This window comes from Saccopteryx leptura, chromosome 2 (genome assembly GCF_036850995.1).
Source record: "Saccopteryx leptura isolate mSacLep1 chromosome 2, mSacLep1_pri_phased_curated, whole genome shotgun sequence".
NCBI lineage: Eukaryota > Metazoa > Chordata > Mammalia > Chiroptera > Emballonuridae > Saccopteryx > Saccopteryx leptura.
This window is the reverse complement of record NC_089504.1, coordinates 323664047-323684539: the sequence shown is the minus strand read 5'-3', so window position 1 is coordinate 323684539 and position 20493 is coordinate 323664047. Positions and strand designations below refer to the sequence as shown.

General features: G+C 38.8%; 1 protein-coding gene and 1 long non-coding RNA gene across 5 annotated transcripts in view; one reads left to right on the top strand and one right to left on the bottom strand.

Moving 5' to 3' along the window:
• Window positions 1-24: 24 nt before the first annotated feature.
• LOC136393595 (uncharacterized) lies at window positions 25-7778 on the top strand. 3 transcript variants are annotated; one of them, XR_010749108.1, is made up of 3 exons: window positions 25-173; window positions 1896-2030; window positions 7360-7778. It is a non-coding gene; the product is annotated as an uncharacterized lncRNA (long non-coding RNA). The 3 variants fall into 3 exon arrangements; XR_010749107.1 differs by having other exon boundaries at window positions 25-177; window positions 1890-2030; XR_010749106.1 differs by lacking the exon at window positions 1896-2030.
• Window positions 7779-12282: 4504 nt separating this feature from the next.
• The window catches only part of MED13 (mediator complex subunit 13), a 114384-nt gene continuing 106173 nt past the window's right edge, over window positions 12283-20493 (bottom strand). For both annotated transcript variants that reach the window (XM_066363150.1, XM_066363152.1), the window contains exons 29-30: window positions 16564-16664; window positions 12283-16216 (exon numbers count right to left, since the gene is read on the bottom strand). In XM_066363150.1, coding sequence (XP_066219247.1) covers window positions 16084-16216; window positions 16564-16664 — 234 coding nt within the window. In that variant the 3' untranslated portion in view covers window positions 12283-16083. The remainder of the gene's footprint in view (window positions 16217-16563; window positions 16665-20493) is intronic.

Sequence of the window (20493 nt, the reverse complement as noted above, 5' to 3'; positions counted from 1 at the left end):
GGGCCCGCCCCTTTACCCCCCGCCCCCCGCTGTTGGCTCTACGCAGGTTGATCTCCGAAGTGTGTACAAGTTGCTGTTGGTCTGTTTTTCCGACCCTACCCGCCGTGTCATTAAACCCTTTCGAGCTGCGGTTTCGTTATCGCAGGATTATCCTGGCATTCAAATAACTTAACGTAGGTAAAAGTGTTAAAGTCTCCACTGTTCTTCGACCGGAACAGACTGTATTCCTCTTTCCATCTCTGCCTTTGCCCTCCCCACACCCAACTTCTAGAATCCTAAGATTTGTAGAATTTTTAAAGGGACCTAATTCCGAGTCTTCTTTCGCTCTCGATTTCACACACAGAATTTAAACATCTTCACTTCAGGATTCTTAGGTTACGGTCGATAGATCCTTAGAGCGCGACAGTTTCAGGAATTCTCTGGAATCTGCAGAAATTGTGATTGGCAGGTCGTCTGGAAAGAAGGTCCAAAACTTTCAATAACTTCTCAAAGGAATCTAGTCACCCAGAAAAGATTAAGAACCATTGTTCTCTATATTTTTCATAGTTTTGTTTTTTTTGTTTGTTTGTTTGTTTGTTGTTTTGACAGAGGCAGAGAGAGAGAGAGACAGTAAGGGACATAATAGGGACAGACAGGAGGGGAGATTTAAGGACAGACAGGAGGGGAGAGAGATGAGAAGCATCAATTCTTCATTGCAGCTCCTTAGTTGTTCATTGATTGCTTTCTCATATGTGCCTTGAAGGGGGGGGGGGGGGAGTGCTACAGCAGAGCGAGTGACCCCCTTGCTTAAGCCAACCACCTTAGGCTTCAAGCCAGCAACCTTTGGGCTTAGGTGGGCAACCATGGGGTCATGTCCACGATTCCACTCTCCAGCTGGGTGGAGCCCACGAGCTGGCTTCAAGCCTGGGACCTCTGGGTTTCAAACCTGGGTCCTCTGCGTCTGAGTCCGATGCTCTATCCAATGCGCCACCTCCTCCTGGTCAGGCTCATACTATTTCTAGTACCTGGTTCAATCTAGTGTATTTAGCACCTTTTATTTACAAAACATTGTGTTAGAAGCTGGAAACAAAAATGCTTGACAGACAGTACTTCATACTCTATGGTTTCAGTGCTTTGACAGAAGGATGATCCCTTTAAAAATAAGGTCTGATTTCAACATGAAAAATTTAAAGGAAAAAAAGAAGTAATGTGTGTCACAAGCGTTTCTCAGACTTTTTTCCTCCTGACCCACAGTAATAACATATTGCTGTGCCTCAGAACACACATATGCATATATACCCACATTTAAATGGAAACAGACATCTTCTGAAATAATACACATACTATATGTTATGTATTCTACTTTAAATCACTGGTGACCACCATAAATTGATTTCACAACTGTACAATATTGTTATTTTTAAGCTGATATTTATTAAGGACTTGCTAGATAGGCACTAGTGCTATCTACCTATTATCTGATTTAATTATCTGAGGTAATAATATTCTCCATTTTAAAATTGTGGAAATTGAGATTAAGAGAGGTTAAGCAAAACGAGAGAGAGAGAGAGAGAGAGAGAGGTTAAGCAATTTAATCTCCCTGGATAGTTTTTTTCAAAGGAAGATGTGAAGGGAATTCAAACACTGGTTTGGGGGATGAATAGAGGAGAAGGTGGGATGTGAGCTGGTTTTTAAGATCTCTTCCAACTCTAATTGTTTATAATCCTGAATTCATTAATGGAGAAACAATATGCAGATCCATCTTGATCAACAGAGAACAGCAAATTATGTCTAGCCTGAATAAGACAGCTAGAATGTAATGGTGTTGAGTGCTGATACTTATCTTCCTCCTGTCCCCTTTTTTCTTCTCTTCATTTATTTTATTTTATTTTTATTTTAATGGGAGAGAGAGACAGAGACAGACAGGAATATCAATGTGTTCCTGTATGCACCCTGGCCAGCAATCAAACCAGCAACCTCTGCACTTCTAGATGATGCTAACCAACTGAGCTGTCTAGCCAGGGCTTTTCTTCTCTTCCAATTCTTACTCAGTAAGTATCACTACCACCCAGAATTGCTCAAGCAGGAAACCTTGAAAGTTATCCTAGACTCCAGCCTTTCCCCCTCACATGCACTTAGTCAACAAGTCTTTCAACTACATTGTGATGTTTGTCAGCAAAATAATTTTGACAGTCATATAGAAACGCAGACACCCTAGTGAATAAAAGACTTACTCTTGAACTTTTGAGTTTTAGAGCTGCTTCCTTTGAGAGTGATCACCTCATGTTTAATTAGGCAGATTCATGAACTTCTAGAATGATAACACTACAAATTAGCCCACTTAATTGCCTAAAAAATCACAAAACCTTTGATTATCTTATATAGCTAAGTAGAGTATCTTATATAATTGTGGTATACACATCTCTGATTATAAAATGTTTAAGGATACAATTCCTTTTTTAAAAACATTGATTTTAGAGATAGAGTAACATCTTTTTGTTTTCCATTTAGTTACACATTCATTGGTTCCTTCATGTTTGTGACCTGACCAAGTATCAGACCTGTAACTCTGGTGTGTTGGGCCAGCACTCTAACCAACTATTTTCCCCAGGCCAAGGGAAAATAATTCCTTTTCAAGACCAATGTAGCCCTGAGGCTCATTACCATTTCTGTTCACAAAAAGGTTATTTCATCTGCTTGATGTGTGGTTGTATGGTGGACAGAGTGTTGACCTGGAATGCTGAGGTTGCCAGTTCAAAACCCAGGCTTGCACGGTCAAGGCACATACAAGAAGCAACAGTGAGTTGATGTTTCCTGCTTCTTCCCCACCACAACCCCTGCGTTTCTCTCTCTTTCTAAAATCAATAGGTAAAACCTTTTAAGAAAAAAGATATATTTCATCAATTCTATGATGAATTTTTCACATTTTAACATCTCTGAAAAGAGGATGTCTTGCCTGACCAGGTGGTGGCGCCGTGGATAGAGTGTTGGACTGGGATGCCGAGGACCCAGATTCAAGACCCCGAGGTCACCAGCTTGAGCGCAGGCTCATCTGGTTTGAACAAAGCTCACTAGCTTGAGCCCAAGGTCGCTGACTCGAGCAAGGGGTCACTCAGTCTGCTGTATCCCCCTGGTCAGGGCACATATGAGACAGCAATCAACGAACAACTAAAGTGCCGCAACGAAAAACTGATGATTGATGCTTCTCATCTCTCTCCCTTCCTGTCTGTCCCTCTCTCTGACTTTCTCTGTCTCTGTCACTAAATAAATAAAATTAAAAATTGATAAATTAAAAAAAAGAGAGAGAATGTTTTAAAATCAATAGGGTGGCCCTGGGCGGTTGGCTCAGTGGTAGAGTGTTGGCCCAGTGTGTGGATGACCCAGGTTCAAGTCTCAGTCAGGGCACACAGAAGAAACGTCCATCTGCTTCTCTACCCACCCTTCCCTTCTCTCTTTATCTCTTTCTTTCTCTTTCTCTCTTCCCTTTCCACAGCCACGGCTCAATTGAAGCAAGTTGGCCTCTGGCGCTGAGGATAGCTCCATGGCCTCCACCTCAGGAACTAAGAAGAGCAATGTCCCAGATGGGCACAGCATTGCCCCCTAGCAGGATTCCCTGGTGGATTCTAGTTGGAGCACATGCAGGAGTCTATCTCTATCTCCCCAACTCCTCTCACTGAATAAAAAATAAAATCAATAATGTTAAATTGTTCTTGGCATTTTTTACTTTTTACTTTTTTTTTAAATTCATTTTAGAGAGGAGAGAGGGAGAGAGAGAGACAGAGAGAGGAGATAGAGACAAGGGGTAGGAGCTGGAAGCATCAACTCCCATATGTGCCTTGACCAGGCAAGCCCAGGGTTTCGAACCGGCAACCTCAGCATTTCCAGGTCGACGCTTTATCCACTGTGCCACCACAGGTCAGGCGGCATTTTTTTACTTTTATTGGTACATAAATAATGATGTCTTATAATTGCTGGCGTTTAACATATAGGGTAGTTCCTATACTTTAAGATAAAAGGCTCTTGCCTGACCAGGCGGTGGCGCAGTGGATAGAGCGTCGGACTGGGATGCGGAGGACCCAGGTTCGAGACCCTGAGGTCGCCAGCTTGAGTGTGGCTCATCTGGTTTGAGCAAAAAGCCCACCAGCTTGAACCCAAGGTCGCTGGCTCCAGCAAGGGGTTACTCGGTCTGCTGAAGGCCCATGGTCAAGGCACATATGAGAAAGCAATCAATGAACAACTAAGGTGTTGCAATGCGCAATGAAAAACTAATGATTGATGCTTCTCATCTCTCTCCATTCCTGTCTGTCTGTCCCTGTCTATCCCTCTCTCTGACTCACTCTCTGTCTCTGTAAAAAAAAAAAAAAAAAAAAAAAAGATAAAAGGCTCTTTTCTGGATGAAGTAAACATTCTCTTCTGACTGGCTTCCTTTGATTTACACTTTTCTACATTATTTTTCAATCAGAATGGGGGAAGATAAAAAAGAAGAAACAAGGCCCTGGACGGTTGGCTCAGTGGTAGAGCGTCAGCCTGGCGTGCAGGAGTCCCGGGTTCGATTCCCGGCCAGGGCACACAGGAGAAGCACATCTGCTTCTCCACCCCCTACCCCTCTCCTTCCTCTCCGTCTCTCTCTTCCCCTCCCACAGCCAGGGCTCCATTGGAGCAGCGTTTGCACGGGTGCTGAGGATGGCTCTGTGGCCTCTGCCTCGGCGCTAGAATGGCTTTGATTGCAGCAGAGCAACGCCCCAGATGGGCAGAACATCGCCCCCTGGTGGGCATGCCAGGTGGATCCCGGTCGGGCGCATGCGGGAGTCTGTCTGACTGCCTCCCCGTTTCCAACTTCAGAAAAGAAAAAAAAAAAAAGAGAGAGAGAAAGGTATTACCTACTATGTTCAGGCATATTAAGTGCTTTTATGTAGATTATTCTAAGTAAATGAACTTCAAGAAATTGGAAGAGCTAGTTATTTAAAGGAGGACCAATGTTTTTTGGATATAGAATCAGAGACTTTTAAAAGTAGAAGCGTCTCAGGAGACATTTAGCTCTAGTTTTCCCAATATATAATTCTTTATAATTAAGCATCCTTCATAGTGTGCCTCTTTTATCTTGTAAGATTTCTTCCATTGTTTCAGCCCATCAAGATGTTTTGGACTCCTCTTTTACATTGGCTATCTGCTTTGGCTATACAGACCTTTTCCTTCCTTCCTTCCTCCCTTCCCTTCCTTCCCTTTCCCTTTCCCTTTCCCTTTCCCTTTCCCTTTCTCCTTCCTTCCTTCCTTCCTTCCTTCCTTCCTTCCTTCCTTCCTTCCTTCCTTCCTTCCTTCCTTCCTTCCTTCCTTCCTTCCATTTTTTAACTAGAGAGAGAGAAAGGGACAGAGAGACAGGAAAGAGGAAAGATGAGAAGCATCAATTCTTTGTTGTGGCATCTTAGTTGTCCATTGATTGCTTTCTCATATGTGCCTTGATCAAGGGGCTCCAGCAGAGCGAATGACCCCTTGATCAAGCCAGTGACCTTGGATTCAAGCCAGCGCGACCTTGGGCTCAAGCCAGCAACCTTGGGGTCATGTCAGTGATCCTACACTCAAGCTGGCAACCCTGTGCTCAAGCTAGTGAGCCCGCGCTCAAGCCGGTGACCTCAGGGTTTCAAACCTGGATCCTCAGCATCTCAGGCTGATGCTCTATCCACTGTGCCACCACCTGGTCAAGCCAGACCCTATCTTTCTTAATTTTATGGGGAAATATTGAATAGGATCCAGCCAAGGTTCTATAGCATAGCAGTAGATACATACCTCCAGGTTGACATAGCCTCCACCCATCAAGCATTTTTGGTTATGATTTTCAACCAATTAAGAATTCACCCCAACTACTAAAACACTTTCCTGCTTGGGGATAGTGTTGATTTTGCTCAAGGTGCACTCCAAAGACAATTTTTCATGGTCTGATTTCTCTTTAGCCTGGACTCTGGCCATGTCCCACCATGGTGCCTCCATTTGAGTTCTTTTATTTTTTTTAGATATTTATTTATTTGGGGGGGGGGGAGAAAGGCAGGGAGGTGGGGATGAGCAGGAAGCATCAACTCATAGTAGTTGCTTCTTGTATGTCCCTTGATGGGGCAAGTCTGGGGATTTGAACCGGCAACCTCAGCATTCCAAGTCAATGCTTTACCCATTGTGCCACCACAGGTCAGGCCTATTTTAGTTATTTTCAACTGCTGTTTCCCAAATCCTGCATGCAATTCATGGGTCTTTTCCCCCATTGTTCTTTCTGTCGGGTATGCCTTTTGATCTCTTTCTTTATATAGTACCTCCTATATATCCTTTAAGGCGAAGTGATCCCTTACTAAGAAATCTTTCCTTGACAGACCACCTCTCTCTTCATTAGCTTCAAGCCACCCTTTGCTATCCTTCCATCGTAGTACTTCACATATCACACTATAACTGTTAGAACTTGACTGTCTCTCCCATCAGAAAGTAAGTACTTAAACTCTGAGGGCAAGAACTATACTTTACTTCTTTGCATTTGGCACACTAAGGCACTTGTTTTGTTGAATTAATTAAAGCATAAGAATACCATGAAATCTTATTAAATAATATGCTGAATGTGCATTTCCATAATCAGTTCATCAGTGCTGTCAAAATGTAATGAGATTGATTTCAGCTATATCCTCTTGTACATATGCATGGCATTGTTACTCATATCATTTTAGAGGGCTTATTGAACTAATTATGTTTACACAAGTATGTTTCTCAGTAGACTGAAGGCTTAAGGTCAAGGTTTTGTACCTCTTGTATTTTGTAACTAGTGTAGAGGAAATCAGTTTATTCAACAAATTGTGCTTTAGTGAAACTATGCTGGTTCCTAATGATTTTGTTCACAAAGTCAAGTAATTAAATTTATTAGTAGTTTCTAGGACATAATTTTTTTGTATTTAAATAACTGGGCGAGCTGTGCATTTCCGTTCTTCCAGGACTTTTTGGTTCTCCCCAGCATTTCTGAAATCTTATCTGAAGTTCTTTCAGCACCCAGGATGTGATTCATTTGGATCTGGAGACTTCAGCAACTAGCTCCTTTAAATCAGTTAACTAGCTCTTATTTTAATTCCATCTATGCATAGTTTACTACACTTGACCTTAGACATTTAGATCTTGAAGATCCTTCAAGTTTATTTTTATCAGTGAGTGGGGGGTTGGTTGGGATAGAAGGGAGCTAAAGCTTCAGTACTATTGGGTTGGGGAATAAGTTCGTAGTGTTTTTATATTTTATTTTACAACGATTTGTTTGCTGTTTGGCAAAGGGTAAGTATTCATTCGATAAAATTCTTTCAGCTCTACAAGACTATGTTAATTGTATTTTTGAGTTATTTAATTTTTTATTATTGTTTTGAGGCTTAGAAATGGAATACCCAGGAGGCAAAAATCAACATTTTCGACACCTGCTCTTCTTTGCTTTTCATCGAGGTCAAAAAGCTGCCGAAGCAGCCCGGGACATTTGCGATGTGTATGGAGAAGGTGTCATAGGCGAGTCTACAGCACGGAAATGGTTTGCAAAGTTCAAAAATGGCGACTTTGACGTTGATGACACGTCCCGCAGCGGAAGGCCTTCTGAATTCGATGAAGAATGTCTCAAATCACTTTTGAAGGAGAACGGTCGCCAAACCAGTCGTGAATTGGCGGAAAAAATGAACTGCGATCATAAAACGATTCTCAATTACCTTCATTCAATGGGATTTACCGAAAAATTGGGAGCCTGGGTGCCTCACGAGCTCAACGAAAAAAACAAAAAAATAAATACTTCACTCTTTGTATCTTTTTTTTTTTTTTTTTTTTTTCATTTTTCTGAAGCTGGAAACGGAGAGACAGTCAGACAGACTCCCGCATGCGCCGGACCGGGATCCACCCGGCATGCCCACCATGGGGCGATACTCTGCCCATCCTGGGGGTCGCCATGTTGCGACCAGAGCCACTCTAGCGCCTGAGGCAGAGGCCACAGAGCCATCCCCAGCACCCGGGCCATCTTTGCTCCAATGGAGCCTTGGCTGCGGGAGGGGAAGAGAGAGACAGAGAGGAAAGTGCAGCGGAGGGGTGGAGAAGCAAATGGGCGCTTCTCCTGTGTGCCCTGGCCGGGAATCGAACCCGGGTCCTCCGCACGCTAGGCCGACGCTCTATCGCTGAGCCAACCGGCCAGGGCTCACTCTTTGTATCTTATCTTTGCTCTTGCTGGAAATATATTTAACAGTCCTTGTCATTGCCATAAGCATATTTTTTCCTCTTGCAAGCCTTAGTTCATAGGTGTTTTATTAATCATGCCTCACAATTTGTATTTTACAAACTTCAAAGCAGCTTTTACAGTTTCCTTTGAGGTTCATAAAGCTCTTTAGGGAGACCTGCTCTGAGGCAAGGGTCTTCAAGGCAAGAATATCCACTGGGGCTTTCAAAGAACTCAACGCCCAAGAGGCTGAGATGAGAACGCAAGAGAGAGGCCCATTGTGAGGCTGGAGAAGTAAGCAGGGAACAGATCGTGTAAGACTTTTGGCATTTATCTTTAGAGTAAGCAGAGCCATAAAAGGGTTTTAAGCTATCAAGAAAACACTGAAAATAACCAAGTTAGTATGTTGCTGGTCCACCCAGATAAAGTTGTTTTATCTAATACCTCATATGGCATTGGCTAATACTAATTTAGACTAAGATCAGATCAAGAAAGGTAGAAATGAACATAGTCATTACACAAGATGGACAGTTTTTGATGACTGTTTACAAGAAAGAGATTGTGGTTTGTACAATTGAATAGATGGCCGGACCAGTCACAGTAACAAGGAACACTATTAAAGACTAAGAGGTTTCTGTGAAGGAAGATTGTTGATTTTAGTCAAAAGTAGAGATCTACGCAAGAAAAAAAGAACAGAACCGACTTAAATTCAGGCATTCTGAATGCAAGTCTGTAAGACACTACATGGGTTAGGGATTATTTAAATATATCAGTAAAAACTTTTTTCTCTGTAGTAGGTAGTGGCAAAATAAATACGAGTTTCTATCAACTCAAAAAATTTCTGGGCCCTGGCCGGTTGGCTCAGTGGTAGAGCATCAGCCTGGCGTGCAGGAGTCCCAGGTTCGATTCCCGCCCAGGGCACACAGGAGAAGCGCCCATCTGCTTTACCCCTTCCCCTCTCCTTCCTCTCTGTCTCTCTCTTCCCCTCCCGCAGCTAAGGCTCCATTGGAGCAAAGATGGCCCGGGCGCTGAGGATGGCTCTGTGGCCTCTGCCTCAGGCGCTAGAATAGCTCTGGTTGTGGCACAGCAACGCCCCAGATGGGCAGAGCATCGCCCCCTGGTGGGCATGCCGGGTGGATCCCGGTCGGGCACATGCGGGAGTCTGTCTGACTGCCTCCATTTCCAACTTAAGAAAAATTTAAAAATTCTGGTTAGAGCTCTGAGAATGAGGGTTCTTCAGTGTTTTTAGTCCAGGATTGATAACTCTCCTAGAGTATAAACAGAAAGATAGTGAAAACTAGAGAATTAAAAACAGAGTAGATATCTGACTCAGAATTTTCACAGCACTTAAATGATCTTTTACCATTAAGCCAAATCCATTTTGGATTCCCTTTCTCTTTTGAAATCTTATATGGAAACCTTCAAATAACTCCTTGTGCCCTTTGGACTTATAGACTCTTAAGTACATGTTCTTGGGGATGTGGGGAACTGACTTATCTGAACTAGTTGTTAATAGAGCAGTATACACTTAATACCTTGTTAAACCAAGCCTCAACATTTCAATTTAACATCCTTAGAGATAATGGTTACTATTAAATGTCAATGCTTCTCTAAAAACTGTATGATTTCAAAGGTTATTTACCCCAAATGGTTTGAAGATAGTTCAAACTACATTAACTTTATCTTGAAATGGATGTTCTGCCTCTAAATTTCTTTAAAACCTACATGACCACCCTATAATCCAAATATATTTTAGCCATTCTGATTTTAACAAATTCTATCAAAATGAGTAACAATTTTGATAAAATTGTTAAACAAAATAATTGTCAGAATATATTGTAATTTTGATTCTAGAAATGTGGTAAATGTAACTATATCTTGAGTAACAAGCTGATATTATTTCAAGTCACTTCATCAAGTTAATTAATACATACATCTATATACTAACATGCTACTGATATCATGAGGTCAAGACAGTTCCCAATATATTAATTCTGTCTAGAATGGTGATTTTCAATAGATGCCACAAGAATTTTTAAAACACGTAATACCTATTTAGTCAGGGACACTGATCTCTTTTCCATTAGAATGTCAAATACAAAAAATGACAACAGCCAGCACAATAATAGCTGTCAGTGGGAATGAATTAAAAATTATATCTTATTTTTTGTCAGATAGGCAAAAAATATATTTTTTTGGTGTGCACAGAATTTTAGGAATCAATTTTTGTGCCATTAGATAAAAAAGATTGAAATCACTGTTCCAGAACATTTCAAAATTTTCACAATTCATAGTTTTAACCCTTCAATCTGTTGTTCTTATATCACATGGAGAAATCTGACAGAATTTTCTAAGAAATGATTACAGGGAAGGGATTATCATTTTGAGCTATCATGTTTTGGATTTTTCCCAGATGTAGCAGAATGGGTCATAATGTAAAAATTCTATTTGCTTAATGTAGGAAACATGTCTATTTCTAAGCAGCCTGATTTATTAATGAGAATCAGTAACTTATGCATAGTACAAACAAGTATATGGTTTAGCTATTGAAGAAAAAACACTCATTTCCTTCAGTAAACCACTCGGGATTTTTCAGGGCTTGGTTTTCAATACTGAAAACTAGAAATAGTTAAAGAAAGGTTGTATGAAATTGTAGTATTGAATATCTGCCCCCCTCAAAAGAAGGCTTGATCCTGCAGTTATATTTTTAGTTATGACTATAGTAAAAATAAGAAAATTAGTTAATATAAACTGTTAGAAAATATTTTAAAACCACAGTTTTGGAGTTTGTCCATAGCTTGAGTTGAACAAAATTATTTAAACTTTTTAAAATTTTATTTTTTGGACAGAGCAATTTTTAAAATAGTTGTAATTATCCCAGCAGGTATGAAACGATTTTTAAAAAATGTATTTATTGCCTGACCAGGCAGTGGTGCAGTGGATAGAGCGTCGGACTGGACCCAGGTTTGAGACCCTGAGGTCGCCAGCTTGAACATGGGCTCATCTGGTTTGGGCAAAGCTCACCAGCTTGGACCCAAAGTTGCTGGCTTGAGCAAGGGGTTACTCAGTCTGCAGTAGCCTCCCGGTCAAGGTACATATGAGAAATCAATGAACTAAGGAGCCACAACAAAGAATTGATGGTTCTCATCTCTCTCCCTGCCTGTCTGGCCCTATCTGTCCCTCTCTCTGATTCTGTCTCTGCCACACAAAAAAAGTATTTACTGACTTTATAGAAGAGGAAAGGGGAGACAGAGAGACATTAATTTGTTGTTCTACCTATCCATGCATTTGCCAGTTGATTCTTGTATATGTCCTGACCCTGGGGATCAAACCCACAACCTTGACATGTCTGGACAATGCTGTAACCAACTTAACTACCCAGCCTCGGTGGGACAGAACTATTTTTAATGAGTTGCTCATATCTGAACGACTTTTTTTTTTTTTTTTTAGAGACAGAGAGTCAGAGAGGGGGATAGACAGGGACAGACAGACAGGAACGGAGAGATGAGAAGCACCAATCCTCATTTTTTCATTGCGACACTGTTGTTCATTGATTGCTTTCTCATATGTGCCTTGACCACAGGCCTTCAGCAGACCAAGTAACCCCTTGCTCGAGCCAGCGACCTTGGGTCCAAGCTGTTCAGCTCTGCTCAAATCAGATGAGCCCATGCTCAAGCTGGCGACCTCAGGGTCTCAAACCTGGGTCCTCTGCATCCCAGTCCGATGCTCTATCCACCGCGCCACCGCCTGGTCAGGGTAAATGACACTTTCATGTTTCAAAAACATTTATGTGATTTTAAAAAAAAGGACAGAGTTATGCTATAAATATTTGAAGGTAACCTGTTTAGAAAACTGGTATCAAACCGATCAGTCTAATAGGAATTAGTATGTATGTCCATATACAATTTTTCTATATATTACACATTGATATATGATTAAAATACTTTTTAAAATAAAATCCTACCAATGGAGAAGTGAAAAGTCCAAAAGTCAGTTTTTAGGTCGCTCATCTCCATTTATAAATGACAGAAAAATAATACTGGTATTAATTTGTACACAAACTTAAGATGGAAATATTTTCAACAGAATGAGACACCACAATGAAGGCTTCATGAATAATTTATTCCATTTGAAGTTTTTTTTGTTTTGTTTTTTTTTTTTTTTAAAAAGTATAAACCTTTTCATTTCCTCAATCACAATTTGTACAACTCAGTGTTATGGCATTCGGCAGCAATAGTGTTTGTTCCTTATCCTTTTTGTTGCACGTTTTTAAAAAAAGCAATTGGACCATATTAAGTGTCACTGCTAAACAACTTTAAAACTTCCCTTCATAATGTGACCAAGCTGTTTTGGAAGAGTTAATGCTGACACATGTCCAGTAATGACGTTACAATTTGTGAGGTCCACAAATCCAGTTTACTTTGAAAACTAAAGCTATTTTAAAACTTTATGAATATATAAACCTGAGGAGTATTTTAGGTCCCAAATCCAGTTTTTCATTAATACTCCACAAAAAAAGAAAAAAAATATATAAAAATTTAAACCACAGTTCTGGGCCCATTAAAACACTAAGAAAAACCAAAAGGTTAAGATTTCCAGCTGATTTGGGGTGCAGGGCTAAACAATGTACTGTTATGTCAAAACATTTTTCATTAATTTAGACTAACTAAAACCTTAATGGAAAACCCAGACCAAAACATCACCCATGCACATTAAATGTTATTAACAGACTGATATGCAATGCCATAGTGGATAAGAGGCAAATTATATGATGCAACAGCATTTTAAAAACTTCCTTTTAATGTATTCAATTTGAACACTTTAAATAATGCAACATAGTATTTTGATATTACAGTATTAACATAGTGCTTGATTAAAGATCTGCAAATCTTCGTAGTAACACATTAAGTTAAAAAAATTACCTCGGAAAGTAAATATGAAGACCAAAGGAGAATATTTTAATACAGTAATCTGTGCCATACTGACAATTGAGTACGAATACAGCTGAGGATAGTTCACTAAGTAGTAAGAGCTTAATTTTAGTGGTTTAAGAAAAGTTTAGAAAGATTAAAAATTACTACTACTTTAAAATTTTAAGGATTAAATATAAGTACACTTGGTGGCCTTCTGGCCAAACAAGAAGGTGTACAGAAATTTATTCATACAGTGTTAATTCACAGTCCTGATAACTGAATGGCTTGCATAAGAAAGGTATGGCTAGATGTTTCTCACTGGCTGGAAGCAGACTTTATATAAGTAATCTTTTTAAATGCCAAAATACTGAACTTCCACCCTGCTTTGTAATGGATAACTGCACAAAAAAACAGGTATTAGCACTGTAACAAAGAAGTCAAGATGTTGGTGATCAACTGGTATAAAGTATATTATTTTGCTTACCTATTTAAACAAAACAAAACTACCCACTCTTGTCTGTGACAGTACATTAGTAAGTCAGATCCATCATCCTGCATAAAAGGCGTTTGTTTTTTTTTTAAATAAGTCTCCTGACCTTTTCTAATGGCTATTTAATAATTTCCTATTTCAGTGTGAACTTATATATGAAAGGAAGAAAAATATCTTATCAGTAAATCCTGTATATTTAGGAACTGCTCCGATTCCCAGATAAAAAGGAATTGTATACTGGGTTCCTTCCTTATGGCTCCATATAAAAGAAACTGCCAGGGAATCATTTTTTTAAAATCTACTGATTTTAAACAACTGAGAATATAGCTTTTATTTTAAAAGTCACTAATGCACTAAGTATATAAAAAAGGATATTCTTTTTATAGAAATTTCAAATAAGCATCTTTTTCTTCAAATCTCAGACTTTTTTTTAAAAGTACAGAACAAAACATGCCAACATAATCTGTAGTGTGTTAGCACAATTTAAAAATGAATGCAGAGATGTGATCTTTAAATTTTAATTTCAAAATATGCTGACCATTGGGATTGCATTATACCTTTGAAGAAATGATTGAAAAATCTTTGTCACCAATTGTGTTTTCTTTATAGAAAAAAAAAAGACTTGTTAATGTTTTAATATACACAATTTGAAGACATTATATTGTTCATAAGAAAGTGATATTTAAGCTAAGCATATAGTATTTACAAAACATGTTCCAATAAAAAAATAAAACATTCCGAATTAGTTGTTTTGTAAATACAATTGATTTTGTTCTTGTAGAGAATTAGTGAACTTACAAATTTGGAATTTTGCTAGACGGTTTCCAAGAAAGATAGATAGACTTGGCGACTGTGAATTCAAGTCAGCAACACAGGTTGGAGGCTAACCTGGACTCTTGTGAGCAGCACTGTAGAAAGGATTTTTCAAGGTGGTAAAGCCTGCATAAAAGCAGTTATCCTGGCATGTGCAAACAAGAAGGGGGAAAGCTGTATAGAAGGAAGGGGTGAATTAAAGTCCCTAAAATTCAAGTCCCTTCTTTAGGGAGGTGAGAACCTCCTTGGCATATGTCCTGCCTTAATCTGAGCTGTGTTATAGAAAAGTACAGACTCTGGTGTTTGGGACTGTCATCTCCAAACCAAGAAAATTAAATAAATAAAAAGGCAAAGGGGGAAACAAACAGATTAAGTTTAGAAAATGGTTTTTTTAACTAGTGAAATAGAGTCTGAACGCCAGAATTCACTGAGAATCTATTTACACCACAGTTTGATTGCACACACACTCATCCATACATATGCATACACTCAAACATATTCCCAATCTTTAATTTAAAAAAAAGTGAAACAATCAAGAGTGACTGCTCTTAAAATAATTTGTAAAATGCCTAGAGCTGGGCTAAATTTCAACCTTATAGCAGATCCTGAAGAAAATTTTCATAATTAATAATATTCCCATGCCTAGATGTGCCACTTTTAAACTGAAAAAAATTTATGCATGTAACATTAAACACCAAAATTAGGATAAGCATTCAGTAGCAAATGTTTTTCTTGTAAAACTAAGTTTTTTTCACTGAAAATGGCCTGAAATATTAGTCATAGCCCTAAACCATAGTACAAAATATAACTGAAGAATTCTGATTTTATTCTAAGTTAAACGACCTAACAATATCACTTGTATATTGCCATAATGTCTGTAAAGGTGTGATATATAAAATGCTGTAAGACCTGGTACCTTTTCCATTTATAAACACAGTGAACTTCATTACTGTACATGTACTCTGCAACTACAGCTTAGCTGTAAATCCTCCACACACAATGGTATGGACATTATTCCCCCTCTATACCCATTAAACTGTACATCGAGACAATACAAATTACTGTCCCACCCATCCCTTTACAAAAAAATAATACTCTAAAAGCAACCCTACTGCAACTTTTTAATTAAGACGATTACATATATTTTAGACCAATTGCTTTAAAGCAAGAAGGCAGTATAAACCTTCTAGGAAAATTTTTATAAAAGAGGTTAAGAAATATAAGACAATTTATACATTTAAAAACTTACAATAAATAAGAGATGCAGGCATTTTGAATACTAGATACTATACTCCAATACAAGAACATCTTGATGTTCTGAAGCCATATGTTGAAATTCATTGTTCCTCATTTCCTCTCCATGCTTTTAATATTCATTTAACATGACTGGGTACTATGGCTCATTACTTTTCACAAATACTGTGACTGGAGAAAAAAAGTTAAATTTTGCTACGAAAATGTCATAATACGTTTTGTATGATCAGTCATCATCCTAAAGAGTTCAATATAGTCAGTGAAAAATAGCAGGCTTACAGCCCCTCCCCCCACGTCAAAACAATATTTGTTGAAGTAATAAGAATTAGACCCCATCACAAATGACTTTCACTGAGAAGATAACTGTAACTTCATCTTGCAGCGAAATGTCTTTTTTCCTTGTTCTTTTCTTGCACAGTTCCATCAAATGAAGATCACAGCATATTCATGATAAAGTTATATAACTGATTCAGCACCACAAAATGAATTGGGAGACATGAGCGTCTGTCCTGGATTGCAGGATCACAGGTTAGCCAGGAGAGTGCATTGTACTGTTCCAAAACAAACCTGAGAAACAAATAAAACTGTGTAAGTTGTGTATTTTTTTATACTGTAGATTTTGGAAGCATTTTCCAATTATGACATCTAAGATTCAAAGTCACTTAAAAAAAAAGAGGAATATATGGAATAGGGAGTGTGGTGATTAAAGATAACTAATTTTCATAACAATGACTCTCAAAAGTAGATCACACATGTTAGAAAGAAAAAGCACTTATTCTGAACGATATAATTCATCTAGAGACCCAAGGGTATGCAACTGTAAACTACTGCCAAAAATGAGAAGAATATATAAGGAAGAAAGCTATTTTCATTCAGTTACAATGGAGAATCCTTAATGGTAAGAAGAGCTGTACCTGAGGACATCTGAAGTCTGATTTGAGTCAAGTGGGTGGGAGTGTTTACTGTGAAGCAGCTCGTCAGATTGCACTGAAGGCACGTGGAGGTGCAAAGAGGCCTGAAAAAGTAACAGGACATTAGCCAAATGAAAAAAACCAAGGCCTCTTCCTTGATGAAATACATTTTAGATCTATGTAAGGAATGAGACATGTTCTAAAGATGCTTGTTGTTCTTGTTCAATTCACTACAGAAGTAATTTTAAAGTGTGTAATATATTGAATCTTACTTCCTTTCTTCAGCTTTGTTTTTGAGACCACATGATCATCTTAAATAAAAATGATTTTCAATTATTTCCTAAGTGTAACCTTCCTAGATGTGTCCAGTAAATGTTTAGGGAAAGCACTAAACTGATAAACCTGAATACAGTCTATTTCTAGGTTACATAGAACTTAAAAGACTATTATAGATATGCCTGACCAGGCGGTGGCGCAGTGGATAGAGCGTCAGACTGGGATGTGGAGGACTCAGATTCGAGATCCCGAGGTTGCCAGCTTGAGCGCGGGCTCATCTGGTTTGAGCAAAAGCTCACCAGCTTGGACCCAAGGTCGCTGGCTCCAGCAAGGGGTTACTCAGTCTGCTGAAGGCCCACGGTCAAGTCACATATGAGAAAGCAATCAATGAACAACTAAGGTGTTGCAATGTGCAATGAAAAACTAATGATTGATGCTTCTCATCTCTCCATTTCTGTCTGACTCTCTGTCTCTGTAAAAAAAAAAGGGAAAAAAAAGACTATATAGATGTAACTAAATGTGGCACTGAAGAAAGTTAACAAGAGTAAGCGTATGCAAATGTTTTACTTATAAAGTTATAAATCTCTTTTCTCTTGGTTAAAATAACTTATTTATTTTAAAACTGTAGGAAGACAGATTTGGAACAGTTAAGGTACGGGCAAGGAGATATTTGGAAAATCCAACAGATTTAAAAAACAATTTTTATTTATTGATTTTAGAGAGAAAGGGAAAAAGGAAAGGGAGAGAGAAACACTGACTTGTTTCACTTATTTATGCATTCACTGGTTTTTGTTTTTTATGTGCCCTGACTGGGGATCCAACCCACAACCTTGGCATAGCAAGACAATGCTCTAACCAACTGACTAATCGCCCAGGGCCCCAACAGATTTATTTATTTATTTATTTATTTATTTTTAATTCTTTTTTTTTTTTTTTGTATTTTTCTGAAGCTGGAAACGGGGATAGACAGTCAGACAGACTCCCACATGCGCCCGACCGGGATCCACCCGGCATGCCCACCAGGGGGCGATGCTCTGCCCCTCCGGGGTGTTGCTCTGCCGCGACCAGAGCCACTCTAGCGCCTGGGGCAGAGGCCAAGGAGCCGTCCCCAGCGCCTGGGCCATCTTTGCTCCAATGGAGCCTTGGCTGCGGGAGGGGAAGAGAGAGACAGAGAGGAAGGAAGGGGAGGGTGGGGGTGGAGAAGCAAATGGGCGCTTCTCCTGTGTGCCCTGGCCGGGAATCGAACCCGGGTCCCCCGCACGCCAGGCCGACGCTCTACCACTGAACCAACCGGCCAGGGCCCCCAACAGATTTATTTTCGTTTTGAAAACCAAACTCTGATTTTCAGAAATTACTCTTAAGAATCAGGTGGTTCTTTTGGGTTTTACTGCTAGTGAACAATCAAAAATGCCACAGAGTCCACCTCATTTTTTAATTTTTATTTTATTTATTCATTTTAGAGAGGAGAGAGAGAGGGAGAGAGAGAAGAGAAAGAGACAGAGAGAGAGAGAGAGAGAGAGAGAGAGAGGAGGAGCTGGAAGCATCAACTCCCATAAGTGCCTTGACCAGGCAAGCCCAGGGTTTTGAACTGGCGACCTCAGCATTTCCAGGTCGACGCTTTATCCACTGCGCCACCACAGGTCAGGCCCACCTCATTTTTTAAAATGTGCCCTGCCAGATAGCTTGGTTGGTTAGAGCATTATCCCAAAGTGCATAGGTTTCTAGTTTGATCCTTAGGGCACGTACAGGGACAGATCGATGTTCCTATCTGTTTCTCTCTCCCTTCCTATTTTGCTAAAATCAATCAATAAAAAAATTTAAATAAATAAAAGTGTGCCCTGGAGGAAAATAAATCTCTAATAAACAGTCAAATTCTGTGTTCACTTCCTGTTTTCCAGGCATTGTGCTACATAAATCTTGAGCAAATCTATCTTCAGTGGGGTTGCAAGCATTTAAGTAATACAGTGCACAGACTCCTTCTGCCCATTCAATTTCACAATGGAGTAACAACTGGCATATCCCTTTAGGTATGGCAAAGCGAGAAAAATGAATGTGGTACTCTTCACATTTCAATTTCAAAAGTGAATAATTTTGTATCCAACTAATATATAATAATGTTAAGAAGCTATAACAACATGGTGGTACTAGCTGCAGAAACTCTTGGTAGACCTCATTCTGTACAGGGTACTATCTTATATTTATGTGCTCTCTCCTCTGCAACTGTAATAAATGTATAAATTCTTCAGTTGTATATTCAGAAAAATAGCCAAAGATATAGATGTTTCAACTATACATAAACTCTTTATTTATGAGTTACAAGTGAAAGTCTTATATGACAGATCAATACAAATTAACTGACTGTAATTAGTATCAATGTTCTAATTTCTACAATAAAAAGATTTTTCAATCCTCTAGGTAACAACCTTTATTTTTCCAAGCAAAGAGAAACATACACGGTGGTTTTATTGCCTATGGTATAGAAATAAAATGGTATGTATGAAAACAAAAGGTGAACAAAACTGTGTAAGTATGCCTTACTCGGTAATTCACATGGGAAGTCCTAATCTTGTTAAACTGTATCTGAGGGTGAATGCCCACTTTATACTATCCTCTCTGTAAATAAATATTGAGTAGAAAAGAATCTGAATAGGCCCTTGGACTTTTTGTCAAGTGGTGTTTCCTTAAAAAAAAAAAAAGTTCCATGAAACACTAAGGTCATGAACTATTAATAGGTATTACATAATCCTTTTCTTGTATATTAAAGTAAGTTTAGGAAATAGTAAACAGTTATTTACTGCTGTTTTTCAGAGCATTTAATGTGCATACATGTACTGTAATAACAAAAGAGGGCAGAAAGCACGTGTAGCACTTCTCAAAGGACCAAAGAACCCTTTGTTTTGTACAAACTCCAAGGACTACTATTCTGCAGCAACCCCTTTGGGAGTATGTTCTTGTAATAAGATCTGTAGAGAACACTGAACTTATATAGAAAGTAAAAGTCACATGATAAAACTATTACCTTGACTGACACTCTCTTAATATAATATCTCACTAACAGTCAATTCAGATCAACAGCTTCTGTATTCTTTATGAGTATACTACAGAAGTTCACTAAACTCAAATGATACTGGTTCAATAGTATGTGTGCCAAGGATATTAGGATTTAATAACAACAAACTTAGAAGATAGCAATAAGCCAATTGGTTCATGTACCCATTAAAATATAACCCCAAGAAAGTAAAGCATACTATCCAACATTTACCCTACAAATAATAAACAGAAAGTAGTAAAGTTAGCATGACTTACGGAATAAAATGGTCAACTTCTGGTGGGCTTATATAAGAAAATGAGGATCACAGCTGAATCTGCTATTTTGGAATAATAGTAGCAGCAGCTACTATTTTGTTAATACAAACTGGATAGGGCTTTTCACATCTCATTTTACCACTTTATGACTTATCATAACCTCGTTATATCAACTGCTAATGAATTTGTTTTGATAAAATAAGTCACTATGGGTCTGAGAATATCATTACTTGAAAACCACTCAAGTTTTAACACAGCAAATTAAACAAAGCTAGAAAGCTTTTTTGAGGTAGTAAAATGGATCTAAATATATATCAAGTATTCTTACAAAGATTATGAATCCTTTAATCC